Source organism: Oncorhynchus clarkii, unplaced genomic scaffold (genome assembly GCF_045791955.1).
Source record: "Oncorhynchus clarkii lewisi isolate Uvic-CL-2024 unplaced genomic scaffold, UVic_Ocla_1.0 unplaced_contig_6398_pilon_pilon, whole genome shotgun sequence".
In the NCBI taxonomy this organism is placed as follows: Eukaryota; Metazoa; Chordata; class Actinopteri; order Salmoniformes; family Salmonidae; genus Oncorhynchus; species Oncorhynchus clarkii.
In genome coordinates, this window is record NW_027258104.1 from 75,001 (window position 1) to 99,653 (window position 24,653).

The following is a 24,653-nucleotide window of genomic DNA, read 5'->3' on the forward strand; positions in this document are numbered from 1 at the left end:
GGTACCACTGAGATATGGTGTAATGGGGAATATGGTACCACTGAGATATGGTGTTCTTGGGGAATATGGTACCACTGAGATATGGTGTAATGGGGAATATGGTACCACTGAGATGTGGTGTAATGGGGAATATGGTACAACTGAGATATGGTGTTAATGGGGAATATGGTACCACTGGGATATGGGGAAGATGGTACCACTGAGATATGGGGAATATGGTACCACTGAGATATGGTTTAATGGGGAATATGGTACCACTGGGATATGGTGTTAATGGGGAATATGGTAGCACTGAGATATGGTTTAATGGGGAATATGGTACCACTGGGATATGGTGTTAATGGGGAATATGGTACCACTGAGATATGGGGAAGATGGTACCACTGAGATATGGTGTTAATGGGGAATATGGTACCACTGAGACATGGTGTAATGGGGAATATGGTACCACTGAGACATGGTGTAATGGGGAATATAGTACCACTGAGATATGGTGTAATGGGGAATATGGTACCACTGAGATATGGGGAAGATGGTACCACTGAGATATGGTGTTAATGGGGAATATGGTACAACTGAGATATGGGGAAGATGGTACCACTGAGATATGGTGTTAATGGGGAATATGGTACCACTGAGATATGGTGTAATGGGGAATATAGTACCACTGAGATATGGTGTAATGGGGAATATGGTACCACTGAGATATGGTGTAATGGGGAATATGGTACCACTGAGATATGGTGTTAATGGGGAATATGGTACCACTGAGACATGGTGTAATGGGGAATATAGTACCACTGAGATATGGTGTAATGGGGAATATGGTACCACTGAGATATGGGGAAGATGGTACCACTGAGATATGGTGTAATGGGGAATATGGTACAACTGAGATATGGGGAAGATGGTACCACTGAGATATGGTGTTAATGGGGAATATGGTACCACTGAGATATGGGGAAGATGGTACCACTGAGATATGGGGAAGATGGTACCACTGAGATATGGGGAATATGGTACCAATGAGATATGGTGTAATGGGGAATATGGTACAACTGAGATATGGTGTTAATGGGGAAGATGGTACCACTGAGATATGGTGTTAATGGGGAATATGGTAGCATTGAGATATGGTTTATTGGGGAATATGGTACAACTGAGATATGGTGTAATGGGGAATATGGTACCACTGAGATATGGTTTAATGGGGAATATGGTACAACTGGGATATGGTTTAATGGGGAATATGGTACCACTGGGATATGGTGTTAATGGGGAATATGGTACCACTGAGATATGGTGTTAATGGGGAATATGGTACAACTGAGATATGGGGAAGATGGGGAATATAGTACCACTGAGATATGGTGTAATGGGGAATATGGTACCACTGAGATATGGTGTAATGGGGAATATGGTACCACTGAGATATGGTGTAATGGGGGATATGGTACCACTGAGATATGGTTTAATGGGGAATATGGTACCACTGAGATATGGTGTAATGGGGAATATGGTACAACTGAGATATGGTGTTAATGGGGAAGATGGTACCACTGAGATATGGTGTTAATGGGGAATATGGTACAACTGAGAAATGGTTTAATCGGTAATATGGTACCACTGAGATATGGTTTAATGGGGAATATGGTACCACTGAGATATGGTGTTAATGGGGAATATGGTACCACTGAGATATGGTTTAATGGGGAATATGGTACCACTGAGATATGGTTTATTGGGGAATATGGTACCACTGAGATATGGTGTAATGGGGAATATGGTACCACTGAGATATGGTTTATTGGGGAATATGGTACCACTGAGATATGGTGTAATGGGGAATATGGTACCACTGAGATATGGTTTAATGGGGAATATGGTACCACTGAGATATGGTGATGGGGAATATGGTACCACTGAGATATGGTTTAATGGGGAATATGGTACCACTGAGATATGGTGTAATGGGGAATATGGTACCACTGAGATATGGTGTAATGGGGAATATGGTACCACTGAGATATTAATATATAAAATAAAACACTTTTAAAAACATATTAAATCAACAACAGTTGGTAAGTGTGTCATTTCTGATGTCATTCTGTGTATGTGTTGTGTTGAGAGATTCCTAGACTTGATGCTGAATGTTATAGATGGTCATTGGCCAGACAGTCTGACTTCCTGTCAGTATGTTGTCCTCTCTCCCTCTAGTCTCTATGGATGAGTTGGCCAGTCAGTCTGACTTCCTGACAGTATGTTGTCCTCTCTCCCTCTAGTCTCTATGGATGAGTTGGCCAGTCAGTCTGACTTCCTGACAGTGTGTTATCCTCTCTCCCTCTCTCCCTCTAGTCTCTATGGATGAGCTGGCCAGACAGTCTGACTTCCTGTCAGTGTGTTGCCCTCTCTCCCTCTAGTCTCTATGGATGAGTTGGCCAGTCAGTCTGACTTCCTGACAGTATGTTGTCCTCTCTCCCTCTAGTCTCTGGATGAGTTGGCCAGCCAGTCTGACTTCCTGTCAGTGTGTTGTCCTCTCTCCCTCTAGTCTCTGGATGAGTTGTCCAGCCAGTCTGACTTCCTGACAGTATGTTGTCCTCTCTCCCTCTAGTCTCTATGGACGAGCTGGCCAGTCAGTCTGACTTCCTGACTGTGTGTTGTGCTCTGACACCAGAGACTAAAGACATCTGTAACAAGGACCTGTTCTCCAAAATGAAGAATACCTCCATCTTCATCAACACCAGCAGGTGACCAAGCACACACACACACACACACACACACACACACAGTAACACAAGGTAACACACGGTAACCGACGGTAACACACAGTAATACACGGTAACTCCTGTGTGTGGTAGAGGAGGGATGGTAGACAGTAACATGATGATGACTGTGTGTGTGGTAGAGGAGGGGTGGTAGAGAGTAACATGATGATGGCTGTGTGTGGTAGACAGTAACATGGTGATGGCTGTGTGTGGTAGAGGAGGGGTGATAGACAGTAACATGATGATGGCTGTGTGTGGTAGAGGAGGGGTGGTAGACAGTAACATGATGATGGCTGTGTGTGGTAGAGGAGGGGTGGTAGACATGTTGATAGCTGTGTGTGTGGTAGAGGAGGGGTGGTAGACAGTAACATGATGATGGCTGTGTGTGGTAGACAGTAACATGGTGATGGCTGTGTGTGGTAGAGGAGGGGTGGTAGACAGTAACATGATGATGGCTGTGTGTGGTAGACAGTAACATGATGATGGCTGTGTGTGGTAGACAGTAACATGGTGATGGTTGTGTGTGGTAGAGGAGGGGTGGTAGACAGTAACATTATGATGGCTGTGTGTGGTAGAGGAGGGGTGGTAGACATGATGATAGCTGTGTGTGTGGTAGCGGAGGGGTGGTAGACATGATGATAGCTGTGTGTGTGGTAGAGGAGGGGTGGTAGACATGATGATAGCTGTGTGTGTGGTAGAGGAGGGGTGGTAGACAGTAACATGGTGATGGCTGTGTGTGGTAGACAGTAACATGATGGCTGTGTGTGGTAGAGGAGGGGTGGTAGACAGTAACATGATGATGGCTGTGTGTGGTAGACAGTAACATGATGGCTGTGTGTGTGGTAGACAGTAACATGATGATGGCTGTGTGTGGTAGAGGAGGGGTGGTAGACAGTAACATGATGGCTGTGTGTGGTAGAGGAGGGGTGGTAGACAGTAACATGGTGATGCTGTGTGTGGTAGAGGAGGGGTGGTAGACATGATGATGGCTGTGTATGGTAGAGGAGGGGTGGTAGACAGTAACATGGTGATGGCTGTGTGTGGTAGAGGAGGGGTGGTAGACATGATGATGGCTGTGTGTGGTAGAGGAGGGGTGGTAGACAGTAACATGGTGATGGCTGTGTGTGGTAGAGAGTAACATGGTGATGGCTGTGTGTGGTAGAGGAGGGGTGGTAGACAGTAACATGATGATGGCTGTGTGTGGTAGAGGTGGGGTGGTAGACAGTAACATGCTGATGGCTGTGTGTGGTAGACAGTAACATGGTGATGCTGTGTGTGGTAGAGGAGGGGTGGTAGACAGTAACATGCTGATGGCTGTGTGTGGTAGACAGTAACATGGTGATGCTGTGTGTGGTAGAGGAGGGGTGGTAGACAGTAACATGCTGATGGCTGTGTGTGGTAGAGAGTAACATGGTGATGCTGTGTGTGGTAGACAGTATCATGGTGATGGCTGTGTGTGTGGTAGACAGTAACATGGTGATGGCTGTGTGTGGTAGAGGAGGGGTGGTAGACAGTAACATGATGATGGCTGTGTGTGGTAGACAGTAACATGTTGATGGCTGTGTGTGGTAGAGGAGGGGTGGTAGACAGTAACATGATGGCTGTGTGTGGTAGAGGAGGGGTGGTAGACCAGGAGGATCTGTATGAAGCCCTGTCCAGCGGTCAGATAGCGGGAGCTGGACTCGACGTCACCGTCCCTGAACCCCTGCCCACCAGCCACCCGCTCTTCACCCTTAACAACTGTGGTGAGTATAAACACGGGGTGTGATTGGTTCAGAGTCTCCACCAAGTTCACCCTGCTATTTCCTGTTTCATTTACTACTGTTGTCAGTCCTGTAGTGCCTGTTTATTACTGTTGTCAGTCCTGTACTGCCTGTTTCATTTATTACTGTTGTCAGTCCTGTACTGCCTGTTTCATTTATTACTGTTGTCAGTCCTGTACTGCCTGTTTATTACTGATGTCAGTCCTGTACTGCCTGTTTCATTTACTACTGTTGTCAGTCCTGTACTGCCTGTTTATTACAGCTGTCAGTCCTGTACTGCCTGTTTCATTTATTACTGTTGTCAGTCCTGTACTGCCTGTTTCATTTATTACTGTTGTCAGTCCTGTACTGCCTGTTTATTACTGATGTCAGTCCTGTACTGCCTGTTTCATTTACTACTGTTGTCAGTCCTGTACTGCCTGTTTATTACTGTTGTCAGTCCTGTACTGCCTGTTTACTACTGTTGTCAGTCCTGTAATGCCTGTTTATTACTGTTATCAGTCCTGTACTGCCTGTTTAATTTATTACTGTTGTCAGTCCTGTACTGCCTGTTTATTACTGTTGTCAGTCCTGTACTGCCTGTTTAATACTGTTGTCAGTCCTGTACTGCCTGTTTATTACTGTTGTCAGTCCTGTACTGCCTGTTTACTACTGTTGTCAGTCCTGTACTGCCTGTTTAATACTGTTGTCAGTCCTGTACTGCCTTTTTAATTTATTACTGTTGTCAGTCCTGTACTGCCTGTTTATTACTGTTGTCAGTCCTGTACTGCCTGTTTATTACTGTTGTCAGTCCTGTACTGCCTGTTTAATACTGTTGTCAGTCCTGTACTGCCTGTTTAATACTGTTGTCAGTCCTGTACTGCCTGTTTAATACTGTTGTCAGTCCTGTACTGCCTGTTTATTACTGTTGTCAGTCCTGTACTGCCTGTTTATTACTGTTGTCAGTCCTGTACTGCCTGTTTATTACTGTTGTCAGTCCTGTACTGCCTGTTTACTACTGTTGTCAGTCCTGTACTGCCTGTTTAATACTGTTGTCAGTCCTGTACTGCCTGTTTACTACTGTTGTCAGTCCTGTAATGCCTGTTTATTACTGTTGTCAGTCCTGTACTACCTGTTTATTACTGTTGTCAGTCCTGTACTGCCTGTTTAATCCTGTTGTCAGTCCTGTACTGCCTGTTTATTACTGTTGTCAGTCCTGTACTGTCTGTTTACTACTGTTGTCAGTCCTGTACTGCCTGTTTATTACTGTTGTCAGTCCTGTACTGCCTGTTTACTACTGTTGTCAGTCCTGTACTGCCTGTTTATTACTGTTGTCAGTCCTGTAGTGCCTGTTTACTACTGTTGTCAGTCCTGTACTGCCTGTTTACTACTGTTGTCAGTCCTGTACTGCCTGTTTACTACTGTTGTCAGTCCTGTACTGCCTGTTTAATACTGTTGTCAGTCCTGTACTGCCTGTTTATTACTGTTGTCAGTCCTGTACTGCCTGTTTATTTTATTACTGTTGTCAGTCCTGTACTGCCTATTTATTACTGTTGTCAGTCCTGTACTGCCTGTTTAATACTGTTGTCAGTCCTGTACTGCCTGTTTACTACTGTTGTCAGTCCTGTACTGCCTGTTTATTACTGTTGTCAGTCCTGTACTGCCTGTTTAATACTGTTGTCAGTCCTGTACTGCCTGTTTCTTTTATTACTGTTTTCAGTCCTGTACTGCCTGTTTCATTTATTACTGTTGTCAGTCCCGTACTGCCTGTTTACTACTGTTGTCAGTCCTGTACTGCCTGTTTATTACTGTTGTCAGTCCTGTACTGCCTGTTTATTACTGTTGTCAGTCCTGTACTGCCTGTTTAATACTGTTGTCAGTCCTGTACTGCTTGCTTATTACTGTTGTCAGTCCTGTGCTGCCTGTTTCATTTATTACTGTTGTCAGTCCTGTACTGCCTGTTTATTACTGTTGTCAGTCCTGTACTGCCTGTTTAATACTGTTGTCAGTCCTGTACTGCCTGTTTATTACTGTTGTCAGTCCTGTACTGCCTGTTTACTACTGTTGTCAGTCCTGTACTGCTTGTTTAATACTCTTGTCAGTCCTGTACTGCCTGTTTAATACTGTTGTCAGTCCTGTACTGCCTGTTTAATACTGTTGTCAGTCCTGTACTGCCTGTTTCTTTTATTACTGTTGTCAGTCCTGTACTGCCTGTTTTATTTATTACTGTTGTCAGTCCTGTACTGCCTGTTTACTACTGTTGTCAGTCCTGTACTGCCTGTTTATTACTGTTGTCAGTCCTGTACTGCCTTTTTATTACTGTCGTCAGTCCTGTACTGCCTGTTTCATTTATTACTGTTGTCAGTCCTGTACTGCCTGTTTATTACTGTTGTCAGTCCTGTACTGCCTGTTTATTACTGTTGTCAGTCCTGTACTGCCTGTTTAATACTGTTGTCAGTCCTGTACTGCCTGTTTATTACTGTTGTCAGTCCTGTACTGCCTGTTTATTACTGTTGTCAGTCCTGTACTGCCTGTTTATTACTGTTGTCAGTCCTGTACTGCCTGTTTAATACTGTTGTCAGTCATGTACTGCCTGTTCATTACTGTTGTCAGTCCTGTACTGCCTGTTTAATACTGTTGTCAGTCCTGTACTGCCTGTTTATTACTGTTGTCAGTCCTGTACTGCCTGTTTATTACTGTTGTCAGTCCTGTACTGCCTGTTTAATACTGTTGTCAGTCCTGTACTGCCTGTTTAATACTGTTGTCAGTCCTGTACTGCCTGTTTAATACTGTTGTCAGTCCTGTACTGCCTGTTTCTTTTATTACTGTTGTCAGTCCTGTACTGCCTGTTTCATTTATTACTGTTGTCAGTCCCGTACTGCCTGTTTACTACTGTTGTCAGTCCTGTACTGCCTGTTTATTACTGTTGTCAGTCCTGTACTGCCTGTTTATTACTGTTGTCAGTCCTGTACTGCCTGTTTAATACTGTTGTCAGTCCTGTACTGCTTGCTTATTACTGTTGTCAGTCCTGTGCTGCCTGTTTCATTTATTACTGTTGTCAGTCCTGTACTGCCTGTTTATTACTGTTGTCAGTCCTGTACTGCCTGTTTAATACTGTTGTCAGTCCTGTACTGCCTGTTTATTACTGTTGTCAGTCCTGTACTGCCTGTTTACTACTGTTGTCAGTCCTGTACTGCCTGTTTAATACTCTTGTCAGTCCTGTACTGCCTGTTTAATACTGTTGTCAGTCCTGTACTGCCTGTTTAATACTGTTGTCAGTCCTGTACTGCCTGTTTCTTTTATTACTGTTGTCAGTCCTGTACTGCCTGTTTAATACTGTTGTCAGTCCTGTACTGCCTGTTTCTTTTATTACTGTTGTCAGTCCTGTACTGCTTGTTTCATTTATTACTGTTGTCAGTCCTGTACTGCCTGTTTATTACTGTTGTCAGTCCTGTACTGCCTGTTTCATTTATTACTGTTGTCAGTCCTGTACTGCCTGTTTATTACTGTTGTCAGTCCTGTACTGCCTGTTTATTACTGTTGTCAGTCCTGTACTGCCTGTTTAATACTGTTGTCAGTCCTGTACTGCCTGTTTATTACTGTTGTCAGTCCTGTACTGCCTGTTTATTACTGTTGTCAGTCCTGTACTGCCTGTTTAATACTGTTGTCAGTCCTGTACTGCCTGTTTAATACTGTTGTCAGTCCTGTACTGCCTGTTCATTACTGTTGTCAGTCCTGTACTGCCTGTTTACTACTGTTGTCTCTCTAGTGATCCTCTCATCTCTCTCTCTCCAGTGATCCTCCCTTTCATCTCTCTCTCTATCCAGTGATCCTCTCATCTCTCGCTCTCCAGTGATCCTCTCATCTCTCTCTCTCTCCAGTGATCCTCCCTCTCATCTCTCTCTCGCCAGTGATCCTCCCTCTAATCTCTCTCTCCAGTGATCCTCTCATCTCTCTCTCCAGTGATCCTCCCTCTCATCTCTCTCTCTCTCCAGTGATCCTCCCTCTCATCTCTCTCTCGCCAGTGATCCTCCCTCTCATCTCTCTCTCCAGTGATCCTCTCATCTCTCTCTCCAGTGATCCTCCCTCTCATCTCTCTCTCTCTCCAGTGATCCTCCCTCTCATCTCTCTCTCGCCAGTGATCCTCCCTCTCATCTCTCTCTCCATTGATCCTCTCATCTCTCTCTCCAGTGATCCTCCCTCTCATCTCTCTCTCTCTCTCTCCAGTGATCCTCCCTCTCATCTCTCTCTCGCCAGTGATCCTCCCTCTCATCTCTCTCTCGCCAGTGATCCTCCCTCTCATCTCTCTCTCCAGTGATCCTCTCATCTCTCTCTCCAGTGATTCTCCCCCACATTGCCAGTGCGTCCTACTCCACGCGTAATGCCATGTCAGCTCTGGCAGCCAACAACCTGCTACTGGGCCTGAAGGGACAGCCAATGATCAAAGAGCTCAAGCTGTAGCTGCCAATCACCTGCTTTCGGGAAAACACCAGAGAAGAACCAATCACCTGCTTTCGGGAAACACCAGAGAAGAACCAATCACCTGCTTTCAGAAACACCAGAGAAGAACCAATCACCTGCTTTCAGAAACACCAGAGAAGAACCAATCACCTGCTTTCGGGAAAACACCAGAGAAGAACCAATCACCTGCTTTCGGGAAAACACCAGAGAAGAACCAATCACCTGCTTTCAGAAACACCAGAGAAGAACCAATCACCTGCTTTCAGAAACACCAGAGAAGAACCAATCACCTGCTTTCAGAAACACCAGAGAAGAACCAATCACCTGCTTTCGGGAAAACACCAGAGAAGAACCAATCACCTGCTTTCGGGAAAACACCAGAGAAGAACCAATCACCTGCTTTCAGAAACACCAGAGAAGAACCAATCACCTGCTTTCGGGAAAACACCAGAGAAGAACCAATCACCTGCTTTCAGAAACACCAGAGAAGAACCAATCACCTGCTTTCGGGAAAACACCAGAGAAGAACCAATCACCTGCTTTCGGAAAACACCAGAGAAGAACCAATCACCTGCTTTCGGGAAAACACCAGAGAAGAACCAATCACCTGCTTTCAGAAACACCAGAGAAGAACCAATCACCTGCTTTCGGGAAAACACCAGAGAAGAACCAACGATTGAAGAGCTCTTACCAGAACTGTAAATGATATAGTCGACTCTGGTCATGAGACGAGTAGATTAATAGAGAATAATGGTGCTGGTGTCATCCATCATTTTAAATACCATAATATAATAATGATAATAATAATGACGAAGGACAACAATAAACATGGGAACTTCCCCCCCCCCCCCCTCCCATCTTTTAATTCAGTCTGTGATGGTTGCGCCTGGAACGACATGTCCCTCCGTGAATTTATTAGTGTCTCCTCAAACAAACAAAAAAAACATGTTTACATTTCAGCTTCTCTTTGGGGTTTACGTCTCAAATGGCACCCTGTTCCCTATGTAGTACACTACTATAGACCAGAGCCCTATTCCCTATGTAGTGGTACTACTATAGACCAGAGCCCTATTCCCTATGTAGTACACTACTATAGACCAGAGCCCTATTCCCTATGTAGTACACTACTATAGACCAGAGCCCTATTCCCTATGTAGTACACTACTATAGACCAGAGCCCTATTCCCTATGTAGTGGTACTACTATAGACCAGAGCCCTATTCCCTATGTAGTACACTACTATAGACCAGAGCCCTATTCCCTATATAGTGCACTACTATAGACCAGAGCCCTATTCCCTATATAGTGCACTACTATAGACCAGAGCCATATTCCCTATATAGTACACTACTATAGACCAGAGCCCTATTCCCTATATAGTGGTACTACTATAGACCAGGGCCCTATTCCCTATATAGTGGTACTACTATAGACCAGAGCCCTATTCCCTATATAGTGGTACTACTTTTGACCAGAGCCCTATTCCCTATATAGTGGAACTACTATAGACCAGAGCCCTATTCCCTATATAGTACACTACTATAGACCAGAGCCCTATTCCCTATATAGTGAACTACTAGTGACCAGAGCCCTATTCCCTATATAGTGGTACTACTATAGACCAGAGCCCTATTCCCTATATAGTGCACTACTATAGACCAGAGCCCTATTCCCTATGTAGTGCACTACTTTAGACCAGAGCCCTATGGCACCCTATTCCCTATATAGTACACTACTATAGACCAGAGCCCTATGGCACCCTATTCCCTATATAGTACACTACTATAGACCAGAGCCCTGTTCCCTATATAGTGCACTACTTTAGACCAGGACCCTATTCCCTATATAGTGCACTACTTTAGACCAGAGCCCTATTCCCTATATAGTGAACTACTATAGACCAGGGCCCTATTCCCTATATAGTGGTACTACTATAGACCAGAGCCCTATTCCCTATATAGTGGTACTACTATAGACCAGAGCCCTATTCCCTATGTAGTGCACTACTTTAGACCAGGGCCATATTCCCTATATAGTGAACTACTGGTGACCAGAGCCCTATTCCCTATATAGTGAACTACTAGTGACCAGAGCCCTATTCCCTATATAGTACACTACTATAGACCAGAGCCCTATTCCCTATATAGTACACTACTATAGACCAGAGCCCTATTCCCTATATAGTGAACTACTATAGACTAGAGTGTCAACGGCTTTGATCAGAAGTAGTGCACTACTTTAGACCAGTGTCAATAGGAAGTAGTGCACTACTTTAGACCAGTGTCAATAGGAAGTAGTGCATTACACAGGGAACAGGGCACCATTTGAGACGCTAGAACCAAAACATGGTTACACAGAGTTAGAAGTGTAGGAAAAAAACAACACAGAAACCCTGTTGGCATTAGGATAAAAGCCCAGCTTGTTAAGCCAGAGAGGAGTGTAGTAAGGCAGTAACTGTCCTTCATCAAATTATATTATTACATGAACAACATTTTGTTTATCTGTTGAATTATTTTTGGTTATAGTTTGTTGTAGGGGCTGTTGTTGTATAAATATGACCAGTATGTGCACTTTAAAACATTCACCTATATATATATATATATATTTAATAAACAGTTTCACTTAGACAACAGCCACAGAAGACATCACCAGGGAAACTGGGCTACAGTGAGAGATGGCAGCCATTTTGGATCTGTTTAAACAAGGGTCCTCATGTCCTTCAGGGGGTACCTAAGGTTTATGCCTGATTGAAAAAAGAGCTTAAATTATTTTTTTTACTTCAGTGATCACTTGAATTAGATATAAACTCAGTATGAGTTGTACATTAAATTGGTTAGCGATTAAGGTGCATTTACAATGTGGCTGAAACGCTGTTGGTATTCGGCTGTTAGAAACATCAAGACAGATAAGATACTGGTCATGGGATCTTCCTGGGCAAAAAACCTTTTAAAGTTTTGTATCACAGACTGAGTAACAGTGTGAAGACCGCACGGCCTAAAGGTGCCCACTAGTTGCCTGGCAACCCATCCACACTAAGCAAGTCTCAAACAGCCAGGTTGTTCTCTGACCAGTCAGTCAGTCAGTCAGTCAGTCAGTCAGTCAGTCAGTCAGTCAGTCAGTCAGTCAGTCAACTACAACACAACTCAGTACAGTAACGTTACGGCAACAAGACACTGGGCCAACACGTCGCCATGGAAACACAGAAGCACTGCAGTCCAACCTTCTTATTAGCAGTCAAAGCTCTTTTTTTTTTTTTTTTTTTAAAGGCGTTAAGGTCATTTAAAAAATAAATTAACTATTGTCTAAAGACTAAGTGTTAGATATATCGATTTAAAAAAAAAAAAAGACATTTAAAGAAGCACAGATACCGTACCAAACTGTTCCACGACATCTAGTCACTAACAACACTATGTTATAGTTAACTGGGGGCCCCCAGAGTTATCCCTGATCATGTGACCTGACCAGGAGACACGCCAGGCTCTAGTTATATAAAAAGGCAACGGTTTCATTTGATGTCCCCTTGCAGAGGAAAGTGTTAAAAGCCACGTAAATGTGAAATATGTACATTTCTAATGTATTGTCCCGTGAGGAGACGGGATAAAGGTCCACCCTATAAACCTACAGCACCTTCGCAAAGTACTCAGACCCCTGGACTTTTTACACATTTTGTTACGTTACAGCCTTGTTCTAACATGGATTCAATTGTTTTTTTTCCCTCTCATCAATCTACACACAATACCCCATTATGACATCACAATACCCCATAATGACATCACAACACCCCATAATGACATCACAACACCCTATAATGACATCACAACACCCCATAATGACATCACAACACCCCATAATGACATCACAATACCCCATAATGACATCACAATACCCCATAATGACATCACAACACCCCATAATGACATCACAATACCTCATAATGACATCACAACACCCCATAATGACATCACAATACCTCATAATGACATCACAACACCCCATAATGACATCACAATACCCCATAATGACATCACAACACCCCATAATGACATCACAACACCCTATAATGACATCACAACACCCCATAATGACATCACAATACCCCATAATGACATCACAACAACCCATAATGACATCACAACACCCCATAACGACATCACAACACCCCATAATGACATCACAACACCCCATAATGACATCACAATACCCCATAATGACATCACAACACCCCATAATGACATCACAGTACCCCATAATGTCATCACAACACCCCATAATGACAAAGCGTGAACAGGTTTAAGACATTTTGGCAATGAAAATAAAACTACTGAAATATCACATTTACAGCCTTCCTGGGTATGACGCTACATGTTCGGCACACCTGTATTTGGTGAGTTTCTCCCATTCTTCTCTGCAGATCCTCTCAAGCTCTGCCAGGTTGGATGGGGAGCGTCGCTACACAGCTATTTTCAGGTCTCTCCAGAGATGTTCGATCGGGTTCAAGTCCAGGCTCTGGCTGGGCCTCTCAGACATTCAGAGACTTGTCCCGAAGCCACTCCTGCGTTGTCTTGGCTGTGTGCTTAGGGTCGTTGTCCTGTTGGAAGGTGAACCTTCACCCCAGTCTGAGGTCCTGAGCGCTCCGTAGCAGGTTTTCATCAAGGATCTCTGTACTTTGCTCCGTTCATCTTTGTCCTTGATCCTGACTAGTCTCCCAGTCCCTGCCGCTGAAAAACATCCCCACAGCATGATGCTGCCACCACCATGCTTCACCGTAGGGATGGTGCCAGGTTTCCTCCAGACGTGACGCTTGGCATTCAGGCCAAAGAGTTCAATCTTTCTTTCATCAGACCAGATAATCTTGTTTCTCATGGTCTGAGAGTCCCTTTAAGTGCCTTTAATTCCTTTGACCTCGTGGCTTGGTTTTTGCTCTGTCAACTGTGGGACCTTATATAGACAGGTGTGTGCCTTTCCAAATCATGTCCATTCAATTGAATTTACCACAGGTGGACTCTAATCAAGTTGTAGAAACATCTCAAGGATGATCAATGGAAATAGGATTCACCTGAGCTCAATTTAGAGTCTCATAGCAAAGGGTCTGAATAATTATGTAAATAAGGTATTTATGTTTTTTATTTTGAACACATTTGCTAACATTTCTAAAAACCTGTTTTTGCTTCGTCACTGTAGGGTATTGTGATGTCACTATGGGGTATTGTGATGTCACTATGGGGTACTGTGATGTCACTATGGGGTATTGTGATGTCACTATGGGATATTGTGATGTCACTATGGGGTATTGTGATGTCACTATGGGGTATTGTGATGTCACTATGGGGTATTGTGATGTTATTATGGGGTATTGTGATGTCACTATGGGGTATTGTGATGTCACTATGGGGTATTGTGATGTCACTATGGGGTATTGTGATGTCACTATGGGGTATTGTGATGTCACTATGGGATATTGTGATGTCACTATGGGGTATTGTGTGTAGATTGATGAGGATTTTTTTTTTTATTTAATCCATATTCGAATATGGCTGTAATGAAACAAAGTGTGTAAAATGTCAAGGGGTCTGAATACTTTCCAAATGCCCTGTATATAGTGAACTACTACCCCATGGGCCCTGGTTAAGAGTAGTGCACTATATAGGGAATAGGGTGTTTCATTCAAAAAGGTGCACCAACAAAAAGGCAACTCCATATAAAAAATGATCCCAGATCTGTTTGTAAAGAACCATAACAGGAAGTGGCCCACTCTAAGCCTGGTCCCAGATCTGTTTGTAAAGAACCATAACAGGAAGTGGCCCACTCTTAGCCTGGTCCCAGATCTGTTTGTAAAGGACCATAACAGGAAGTGGTCCCCCTCTTAGCCTGGTCCCAGATCTGTTTGTAAGGCTAAGAGTGGAGGCTAGTCCACCCTCTCTCACTTACATCCCTGTTCTCCTCTCCAAGCCAATCTCCAGGTTTAGTGTTGCACAATTCCCCTAGCCAGGCTTCAGCTTCAGGACAGTTCTGAATCTCTCTAGCCAGGCTTCAGCTTCAGGACCGTTCTGAATCTCTCTAGCCAGGTTTCAGCTTCAGGACCATTCTGAATCTCTCTAGCTAGGTTTCAGCTTCGGGACTGTTCTGAATCTCTCTAGCCAGGTTTCAGCTTCAGGACCATTCTGAATCTCTCTAGCCAGGTTTCAGCTCCAGGACAGGTCTGAATCTCTCTAGCCAGGTTTCAGCTTCAGGACCGTTCTGAATATCCCTAGCCAGGTTTCAGCTTCAGGACCGTTCTGAATCTGAAGTCCTGTTTCAGAAACGATCCGAACATGGTTCACAACAGGAACACAACAGGGTTCCATGAGGAAATTGGGAGTCCACCCCTCCTAAAAAAAGAGACTCCATTTTCTAAAGCGATCGCCCCTATCAAATTGTTCTGTTTGGCTCAGTTGGTAGAACATGGCACTTGTAACACCAGGGTTGCGGGGTTGGATTCCCGCTGGGATCACCCATAGTTTCTACACGCTACTGTAAGTGTTTGTTTCTAGCATTGAGGCTATTAACCCTTAGATCTAATTAGCATAATAATAATAATAAAAAATCCTCATACAAATCTGTCCGTTTATAAGCTTGAGACATCTGTTGTTTTGTATCAGTCCACAGCATCCTCCGATGTCACACTTCTGCATCTGCAGTGAAAGAGATCGAGCAGCTTGTTTGTTTCCCCGAACGGTTTGGGACCAACGGGCATCTTGGGACCAACAGGCGTCTTGGGACCAACAGGCGTCTTGGGACCAACAAGCGTCTTGGGCCCAACAAGCGTCTTGGGCCCAACAAGCGTCTTGGGCCCAGCAAGCGTCTTGGGCCCAGCAAGCGTCTTGGGCCCAACAGGCGTCTTGGGACCAACAGGCGTCTTGGGACCAACAGGCGTCTTGGGACCAACAGGCGTCTTGGGCCCAACAGGCGTCTTGGGCCCAACAGGCGTCTTGGGACCAACAGGCGTCTTGGGACCAACAGGCGTCTTGGGACCAACAGGCGTCTTGGGCCCAACAGGCGTCTTGGGACCAACAGGCGTCTTGGGCCCAACAGGCGTCTTGGGCCCAACAAGCGTCTTGGGCCCAACAAGCGTCTTGGGCCCAACAAGCGTCTTGGGCCCAGCAAGCGTCTTGGGCCCAACAAGCGTCTTGGGACCAACAAGCGTCTTGGGCCCAACAAGCGTCTTGGGACCAACAAGCGTCTTGGGACCAACAAGCGTCTTGGGACCAACAGGCGTCTTGGGCCCAACAGGCGTCTTGGGCCCAACAGGCGTCTTGGGACCAACAGGCGTCTTGGGACCAACAGGCGTCTTGGGCCCAACAGGCGTCTTGGGACCAACAAGCGTCTTGGGACCAACAAGCGTCTTGGGCCCAACAAGCGTCTTGGGACCAACAAGCGTCTTGGGCCCAACAAGCGTCTTGGGACCAACAAGCGTCTTGGGACCAACAAGCGTCTTGGGACCAACAAGCGTCTTGGGCCCAACAGGCGTCTTGGGACCAACAGGCGTCTTGGGACCAACAAGCGTCTTGGGCCCAACAGGCGTCTTGGGACCAACAGGCGTCTTGGGACCAACAAGCGTCTTGGGCCCAACAAGCGTCTTGGGCCCAACAAGCGTCTTGGGACCCTCCCCTCCCCCCCGTCTGAAGTCGGGCAAAAGCAGATCTGCCAACTTCTGTCTGTAGCGTCCCAACAGTTTGGCTTAGAGACACTAATCCGTGGAGAGGTGAGAGACTTTCACGAACATGTCGGTTTTTTTCTAGGCCTCCCACTGGTCTCAAAAAAGTACATTTTCCCAGGAATTTCCCAATCCAACTCAACCCCTACCTACCAGGCCAGCCTACAGACAGGTCGTAAGGCATGCTGCCGTTCTGCCAGCGTAGGCAGGTGGGAGTGTTTGTGCAGGCTGAAACGCTGGACTCGTTAGCATTTAGCTAGCATCCACTATGGGAATCCCCATAGTGTTAGCATACCGCTAATTTGGCTATTAAAAAAAAATAAAAAAAGTTGTATTCTCCATTAATTTGCAATGCCCGGTAATACTGTATAGCTCCGGTATGGCACAACGATGATATAAAGGTATTACAATCTGGATACCGTTCAACCACCCCTCCTACAGTGATCACATCTATCACCTACCGAAGCATTTACATCAGTGCGTCGGCCATGTTGCTGTTCTGCCCCCCCCCCTCCGACAGTGATCACATCTATCACCTACCGAAGCGCCTACATCAGTGCGTCGGCCATGTTGCTGTTCTGCCCCCCCCCCCCGAAGCATCTACATCAGTGCGTCGGCCATGTTGCTGTTCTGCCCTCCCCCCCCCCCCCCCCCCCCCGAAGCATCTACATCAGTGCGTCGGCCATGTTGCTGTTCTGCCCCCCCCCCCCCTCCCCTCCGAAGCATCGTCTACATCAGTGCGTCGGCCATGTTGCTGTTCTGCCAACGTAAACACGTCGTCTTGGAGTGTTTGTACAGGTGAGACGACTGGCTGAAGCGTTTGCCGCACTTGAGGCAGGCGTACGGTTTCTCCCCGGTGTGGACCCTGATGTGTTTCTTACAGTCGGTCAGAGTGAGGAAAGTCTTACAGCAGATTCGACAGGCGTACTTCCTGGCTCCTTCCACCACCAGCACGTTGTGTTCGGACAGGGCCTTCTTACACTTGGAGAGGACGTCGGCAGAGGCACGGGTCAGCTGGGGGCGAGGGTGTGGGGCGGACGAGGACGAGGTGGGTGGGCCTGACTCGTAACCTCCCGAACCGTTCAGAAGCAAGGGTCCCCCTTCCCCCAGACTGGAGGAAGACAGGGCGTCTTGGAGAACGACCCCCGTTTCTCCTCCTCCTCCTCCTCCGCCCACGTTGTCGTTTTTAGGTGCGATGCGTCGGTATCCAGGGTAACCCAGGGAGCTCCCTCGAGAGGCGCGGGCCAGGGAGTGCAGACCCAGGCTGGAGCGCTGGAAATCCAGAGAAAAAGGATCTGGGAACCCTCCTCCTCCTCTGGGGTTTCCCAGTCCGTCATGCAGGGGACGCAGGAAGAGCGAATCGGCGTCTGTAGAGAATCCCCCGAGACCGTCACCAGCCAGCAGGTGCAGGTGGTTGGCCGACCCGGGACGGAGCATCGAGGCGGAGTTATTGGTTCCAGAGTGTTCCGGGCTCAGCAGGAAGCCATGTGTCGCTGCCATCGCCTCGCCGGTCGTCGTGTTGAGGAGGTCGTCGTCCCCGGCATCAACCCCCGACCCCCCGCTTCCGAAGACCTTGGCGCCGAGGAAGCTAGAAATCCTAAAACCAGACTTCCCATCAAGATGGTTACTACAGCCAAAACCACCGGCAATCCCACTACCAAGACCTCCTTTGAGCAGGACCTGGGAACCGGGTTGGAGAAGCTGTTGGTCAGAGGAGGAGAGACTACGGTCGCTGCTCTGTGGGCTCAGTTCTACCTTCTCCTCCCCTCCTCCTCTTCCTCTTCCAGGTCCCAGCTGGTCGCTACCCTGGATGGTGATGTCATCAGCTGGCTCTGGGGAGCTCAGAGGCTCACACTTGACCACCACCTGGAGGAGAGGAGAGAAGGAGATGAGGAGAGAGGAGGGGAGGAGAGAGAAGAAGATACAGGAGGAGATGAGGAGAGAGGAAAGGAGGAGACGATAGGAGAGAGAAGAGGAGATGAGGAGAGAGAGGAGGAGGAGAGGAGGGGAGAGGACAGGAGAGGAGAGAGAAGGACAGGAGAGGAGGAGATGAGAGGAGTGGAGGAGAATAGAGGAGAGGAGGAGAGAGAAGAGGAGAGTAGGACAGGAGGAGATGAGGAGAGAGAGGAGAGGAGGAGAAGATAGGAAAGGAGGAGAGAGAAGAGGAGGACAGGAGGAGTGAGGAAAGGAGAGAGGATGGGAGAGGAGGAGGACAAGATAGGAGAGAGAAGGAGAAGAGAGAAGAGAGGAGGAGTGGAGGAGAAGAGAGTAGTGCACTATGGGTCCTGGTCAACAGTAGTGCACTATGGGTCCTGGTCAACAGTAGTGCACTATGGGTTCTGGTCAACAGTAGTGCACTATGGGTTCTGGTCAACAGTAGACCACTATGGGTCCTGGTCAACAGTAGTGCACTATGGGTCCTGGTCAACAGTAGTGCACTATGGGACCTGGTCAACAGTAGTGCATTATGGGTCCTGGTCAACAGTAGTGCATTATGGGTCCTGGTCAACAGTATAGCACTATGGGTCCTGGTCAACAGTCATCTACTATGGGTCCTGGTCAACAGTAGAGCACTATGGGTCCTGGTCAACAGTAGTGCATTATGGGACCTGGTCAACAGTAGTGCACTATGGGACCTGGTCAACAGTAGTGCATTATGGGACCTGGTCAACAGTAGTCCACTATAGAGGGAATAAGGGGATATTTGGGATGCAGATGAAGTATTTCCTGTTAAAATGTCATTACCTGTCCCTGTTGCTCCCGTACTTCCTCCTCCTCCTCCTCTTCCTCCGTTATCTTCACCTCCACCCCATCACCATGGTGACTCCCCCCATCCAGGGACTCCTTCCCCACACCCCCCTCCTCCGCCATCCCTTGCTCCTCCCCTTCGCAGCGTCCGCCGTCCGATTGGCTGGGCATCTGGGAGTCATCCTGGGTCACGCCCCCTACTAGGCCGGTGATCGCCGCGTCCAGTCTGGCCTCCTCCCCCGTCTTGTGGGAGTCGGGGGAGAGTAGTCCCACTTCTTCATCCCCGTGGGTTCCGGAGGGGCGGGGCCTCTGCCTGGGCCTGTCCTCAGATAGGCTAAAGCTCAGGGAGGGCTTTCTCTTGTGGCAGCGTCGAATGGGGAAGGAAGCTTTGTGCTCCACTACACCACTAATGCTAACACCATCGCTACCACCCCTTAGCCCATCCTCCTCCACCCCGCCCAGGGCAGAGCTCACCAGGCTTAGACCCAGCTGCTGCAGCAGGAACGACCGCTGGAGCCTGGACGTAGCAGCGTTAGCCGCTAGGTTAGCGTTAGCCTCTTGGTTAGCGTTAGCGGCTAGGTTAGCGTTGGCGGCTGCCTGCTGCTGCTGCCTGAGTCTCTGCTGTTCCTCGTGGGTGTGTTGGCGGTGTTGTGTGGCCCGGGGGTCTGCCGGCGGGGACATGGGCATGGTGCGGGTGGTCAGGTAGTGCTTACAGGCCTTGACTACGGCGTTCAGGTGGAGGTGAGAGGCAGCTAGCAGCACGTCCATCACGTTGCTCTCTCCTAGCATCAGGGTGGAGGTGTACATCATGTCCACCAGGGCGGCAAACGCCTCCGCTGTCACCACCTGCAGTAACACATCATCATCATCATCATCATCATCATCATCACCACCTGCAGTAACACATCATCATCATCATCACCACCACCACCTGCAGTAACACATCATCATCATCCTCATCACCACCACCTGCAGTAACACATCATCATCATCCTCATCACCACCTGCAGTAACACATCATCATCATCCTCATCACCACCACATCATCATCATCCTCATCACCACCACCTGCAGTAACACATCATCATCATCCTCATCACCACCTGCAGTAACACATCATCATCATCCTCATCACCACCACCTGCAGTAACACATCATCATCATCCTCATCACCACCACATCATCATCATCCTCATCACCACCACCTGCAGTAACACATCATCATCATCCTCATCACCACCACCTGCAGTAACACATCATCATCATCCTCATCACCACCTGCAGTAACACATCATCATCATTCTCATCACCACCACCTGCAGTAACACATCATCATCATCCTCATCACCACCTGCAGTAACACATCATCATCATTCTCATCACCACCACCTGCAGTAACACACACATCATCACCCCTGTTGTAGACTCATCATCCTCATCACCCCTGTTATAGACGCATCATCCTCATCACCCCTGTTACAGACTCATCATCCTCATCACCCCTGTTATAGACTCATCATCCTCATCACCCATTATAGACTCATCATCCTCATCACCCGTTATAGACGCATCATCCTCATCACCCCTGTTATAGACTCATCATCTTCATCAACGGTTACTCATCATCCTCATCACACCTGTAATAAACTCATCATCCTCATCACCCGTTAGACGCATCATCCTCATCACCCCTGTTATAAACTCATCATCCTCATCACCCGTAATAGACTCATCATCCTCATCTTAATCATCACCACCGTCATCATCCTCACCTCGCTGTCCAGTTGTATCATGTTCATGCTGGCGTCTCCCTGGGCGACGGTGAACAGGGCTCTGAAGTGAGTGCTGCAAGCCGCCAGCACCGAGCGGTGGGCCTTAAAATGGCGGCTGCCCACCACAATGACACAGTCACACAGCTGGCTGTGGACACGCTGGTAGTTCAGCTGCTGGAAGACCTACAATAACAACATGAATCACGCGTGGCTCAGTCGCTAGCTAGAGCACGGCTCGTGGGTTCGATTCCCGCTGAGGCCACGCGTACATGTGAAAGACTGTAAGTCGCTTCAGATAAGGGCGTCTGCCAAATGGCATATATTATATTATATTATTATGAAAACACTTTATTGTTAGAGCGTTTTCTTTTTCATTTACTGACAGAAATCATAAAGTTGTTTCCATTTTACCTGGTTGAAGTGGCCCGGGAAGTCCATGACCTGCAGGGGAGAAGGGGGGGGGGGGGGGGGAGGGAGAGGAGGAAGGGAAGGAGGGGAGAGGGGAGGGAGGGGAGGAAGGGGAGGAGGGAGAGGAAGGGATGGGGGGGAGAAGGAGGAGAGGAGAGGGAGGGGAGGAAGGGAAGGAGGGAGAGGAAGGGATGGGGGGGAGAAGGAGGGGGAGAAGGGGAGAGGGGAGGAAGGGAAGGAGGGAGAGGAAGGGATGGGTGGGAGAAGGAAGGGGAGAGGGGAGGAAGGGAAGGAGGGAGAGGGAGGGGAGGAAGGGAAGGAGGGAGAGGAAGGGATGGGGGGGAGAAGGAGGAGAGGAGAGGGAGGGGAGGAAGGGAAGGAGGGAGAGGAAGGGATGGGGGGAGAAGGAGGGGGAGAAGGGGAGAGGGGAGGAAGGGAAGGAGGGAGAGGAAGGGAGAGGAAGGGATGGGGGGGAGAAGGAGGGGGAGAAGGAGGGGGGGAAGGAGGGGGAGAAGGAGGGGGGGAAGGAGGGGGGGAAGGGGAGAGGAAGGGATGGGGGGGAGAAGGAGGGGGAGAAGGAGGGGCAGAAGGGGAGAGGAAGGGATGGGGGGGAGAAGGAGGGGGAGAAGGGGAGAGGAAGGGATGGGGGGGAGAATGGGGGGGAGAGGAAGGGAGGGGGGAGTAGGAGGGGGAGAAGGGGAGAGGAAGGGAGGGGGGGAGAGGAAGGGATGGGGGGAGAAGGAGGGGGAGGGGGGGGGAGGGAGAGGAGGAAGGGAAGGAGGGGAGAGGGGAGGGAGGGGAGGAAGGGGAGGAGGGAGAGGAAGGGATGGGGGGGAGAAGGAGGAGAGGAGAGGGAGGGGAGGAAGGGAAGGAGGGAGAGGAAGGGATGGGGGGGAGAAGGAGGGGGAGAAGGGGAGAGGGGAGGAAGGGAAGGAGGGAGAGGAAGGGATGGGTGGGAGAAGGAAGGGGAGAGGGGAGGAAGGGAAGGAGGGAGAGGGAGGGGAGGAAGGGAAGGAGGGAGAGGAAGGGATGGGGGGGAGAAGGAGGAGAGGAGAGGGAGGGGAGGAAGGGAAGGAGGGAGAGGAAGGGATGGGGGGAGAAGGAGGGGGAGAAGGGGAGAGGGGAGGAAGGGAAGGAGGGAGAGGAAGGGAGAGGAAGGGATGGGGGGGAGAAGGAGGGGGAGAAGGAGGGGGGGAAGGAGGGGGGGGAAGGAGGGGGGGAAGGGGAGAGGAAGGGATGGGGGGGAGAAGGAGGGGGAGAAGGAGGGGCAGAAGGGGAGAGGAAGGGATGGGGGGGAGAATGGGGGGGAGAGGAAGGGAGGGGGGAGTAGGAGGGGGAGAAGGGGAGAGGAAGGGAGGGGGGGAGAGGAAGGGATGGGGGGAGAAGGAGGGGGAGAAGGGGGGGAGAAGGGGAGAGGAAGGGAGGGAGGGGGGGAGGAGGAAAGGGGGAGGAAGAAAGGAGGGGAGGAAACAGGATTGTAAAAAAAATCTGTTGTGTAATAAATGTCAGGAAAATTAAGTCCTCTTGAGGTAATCCTCCTGACAAAACCTTTGATTGATTAAAAAGTTCGCTTTAAATTGACTGTCAGTGGAGGGGACATTATAGTAGACTATGGTCAATGCTTTGAATATGACATGCTGTAGAAGGCCAGTAGCTACACTAGCTATCACAATTAATTAGTTGAATATATTAACAAATAGATAATAGATGCCTTGTTGAAGTTATTGCATAGGCTATTTCACGGGAAAGTGAAAGTGGGGAACTAGTAACGATATTGAAGAGAATATGTTAAAAATGTGTGTAATGTATGTCTATGCGAAAACATTAGTCAAAGTACAAGCAAGGAAACTGTACAGTTTGTTGACGTCTAGACAGCTCTCAGCTAACTAAATAACTAGTGATATCTGTTAGCCAAGCCGATCAGAGAGACTCTCCCCCTCCCCAGTCTGGTGAATACCATCATTGCTAAGCTAAGCCAAGCTAAGCTAACTAGCATGTCAGCAACTGGATATCTATCCACTTATCTAGCTAGTTAGCTACTTGCTAACTTTTGAGAAAGGCTGTGTTAAAAGAAATAACAGTGTAACAGCGATTTGCGGTGAGGTAGCTTAGCTAGCAACATTAGCCAACATTTTTTGTTTTGTCTATAATAACAATCAAGGAGAACAACATCAGCTCATCGAAGTATAATTATTATGTTTGCTCGCTTAGGTGTACGGCTACAATGGCTAATGGCTAATGCTAACTACCTATTATTATTAGCTAATACTAACTACCTATTATTATTAGCTAATGCTAACTACCTATTATTATTAGCTAATACTAACTACCTAGATAGATTTGCTTAACGTTATTATTAACAGCTGTCAAGTTTCATCCCCTAGAAAGCAGCAAAGCAAAAAAAATGCAACATTGATATAACATAAATAAAACAATAAACATGATGATCTAATACAAATAAACAGTCTAAGCTAGCTTGCTAATGTTAGCCGCCGGTTACCTTGTTTGTGTTGTCGGTGCTACTCCACGGGTCAGGGTGGACGGACGGGGTTCATCAAGTCCACTCGACCGGACAGAAGGAGGACTACCGACGGCTAGACGGCTCTTCATGGACCGCTATAACGCTTCTCCGGGTGCTCACAGTCACATAGTCGATATGTTGTCCGACTAGGTTAAAACCCCCTCCAAAAAAGGACACAGACAACACAGCTAAATAGCTATGACTCCATGTTGTTACTTTGAACCAATCTAAATTTAGTTTTTAACCCAAAGAGGGTCTTCTCAGGGAGGGGGTGCGGTGGCTGGAGCTAGATGGTTGATGTTTTTCCTCTCTCCCCCCCTCCAAAAAGGACACAGACAACAACACAGCTAAATAGCTACGACTCCATTTAGTTACTTTGAAATCATCTAAATGTAGGTTTTGTTTACCCCCCAAAGCAGGGTCTTCTCAGGGAGGGGGCTGGAGGTTGATGGTTGATGTATTTCCCCTCCTACCAGACTCTGTAGGTGGCGCTACACTCCTATCAGCGCACCGTGTTAACGAGTTGCACTACCACTCCTCGCC

General features: G+C 47.8%; 2 protein-coding genes across 3 annotated transcripts in view; one reads left to right on the top strand and one right to left on the bottom strand.

Moving 5' to 3' along the window:
* LOC139395669 (glyoxylate reductase/hydroxypyruvate reductase-like) overlaps positions 1-9,048 on the top strand; it is a 14,614-nt gene extending 5,566 nt beyond the window's left edge. Inside the window, exons 7-9 of one of the 2 annotated variants that reach the window (XM_071142996.1) lie at positions 2,612-2,747; positions 4,380-4,510; positions 8,847-9,048. In XM_071142996.1, coding sequence (XP_070999097.1) covers positions 2,612-2,747; positions 4,380-4,510; positions 8,847-8,968 — 389 coding nt within the window. In that variant the 3' untranslated portion in view covers positions 8,969-9,048. The remainder of the gene's footprint in view (positions 1-2,611; positions 2,748-4,379; positions 4,511-8,846) is intronic. The other variant, XM_071142997.1, reaches the window with a different exon arrangement.
* An 8,342-nt stretch (positions 9,049-17,390) lies between these two features.
* Positions 17,391-24,621, bottom strand: LOC139395668 (zinc finger and BTB domain-containing protein 5-like). Its single transcript, XM_071142995.1, has 5 exons — positions 24,090-24,621; positions 21,593-21,622; positions 21,182-21,364; positions 19,407-20,255; positions 17,391-18,527 (listed from the first exon to the last, which is right to left on the bottom strand). Exons 2-5 carry the CDS (start codon positions 21,617-21,619, stop codon positions 17,391-17,393), a joined length of 2,196 nt encoding a protein of 731 aa, XP_070999096.1. The 5' UTR covers positions 21,620-21,622; positions 24,090-24,621.
* Positions 24,622-24,653: the final 32 nt, after the last annotated feature.

Excerpts from the sequence above, each read along its gene's own strand:
- LOC139395668 (XM_071142995.1), bottom strand. The coding sequence starts at position 21,619 with ATGGACTTCCCGGGCCACTTCAACCAG. Across the intron at positions 21,365-21,592 it reads TCCCGGGCCACTTCAACCAG|GTCTTCCAGCAGCTGAACTA; the intron begins GTAAAATGGAAA and ends TTGTTATTGTAG. Across the intron at positions 20,256-21,181 it reads TGATACAACTGGACAGCGAG|GTGGTGACAGCGGAGGCGTT; the intron begins GTGAGGATGATG and ends GTGTTACTGCAG.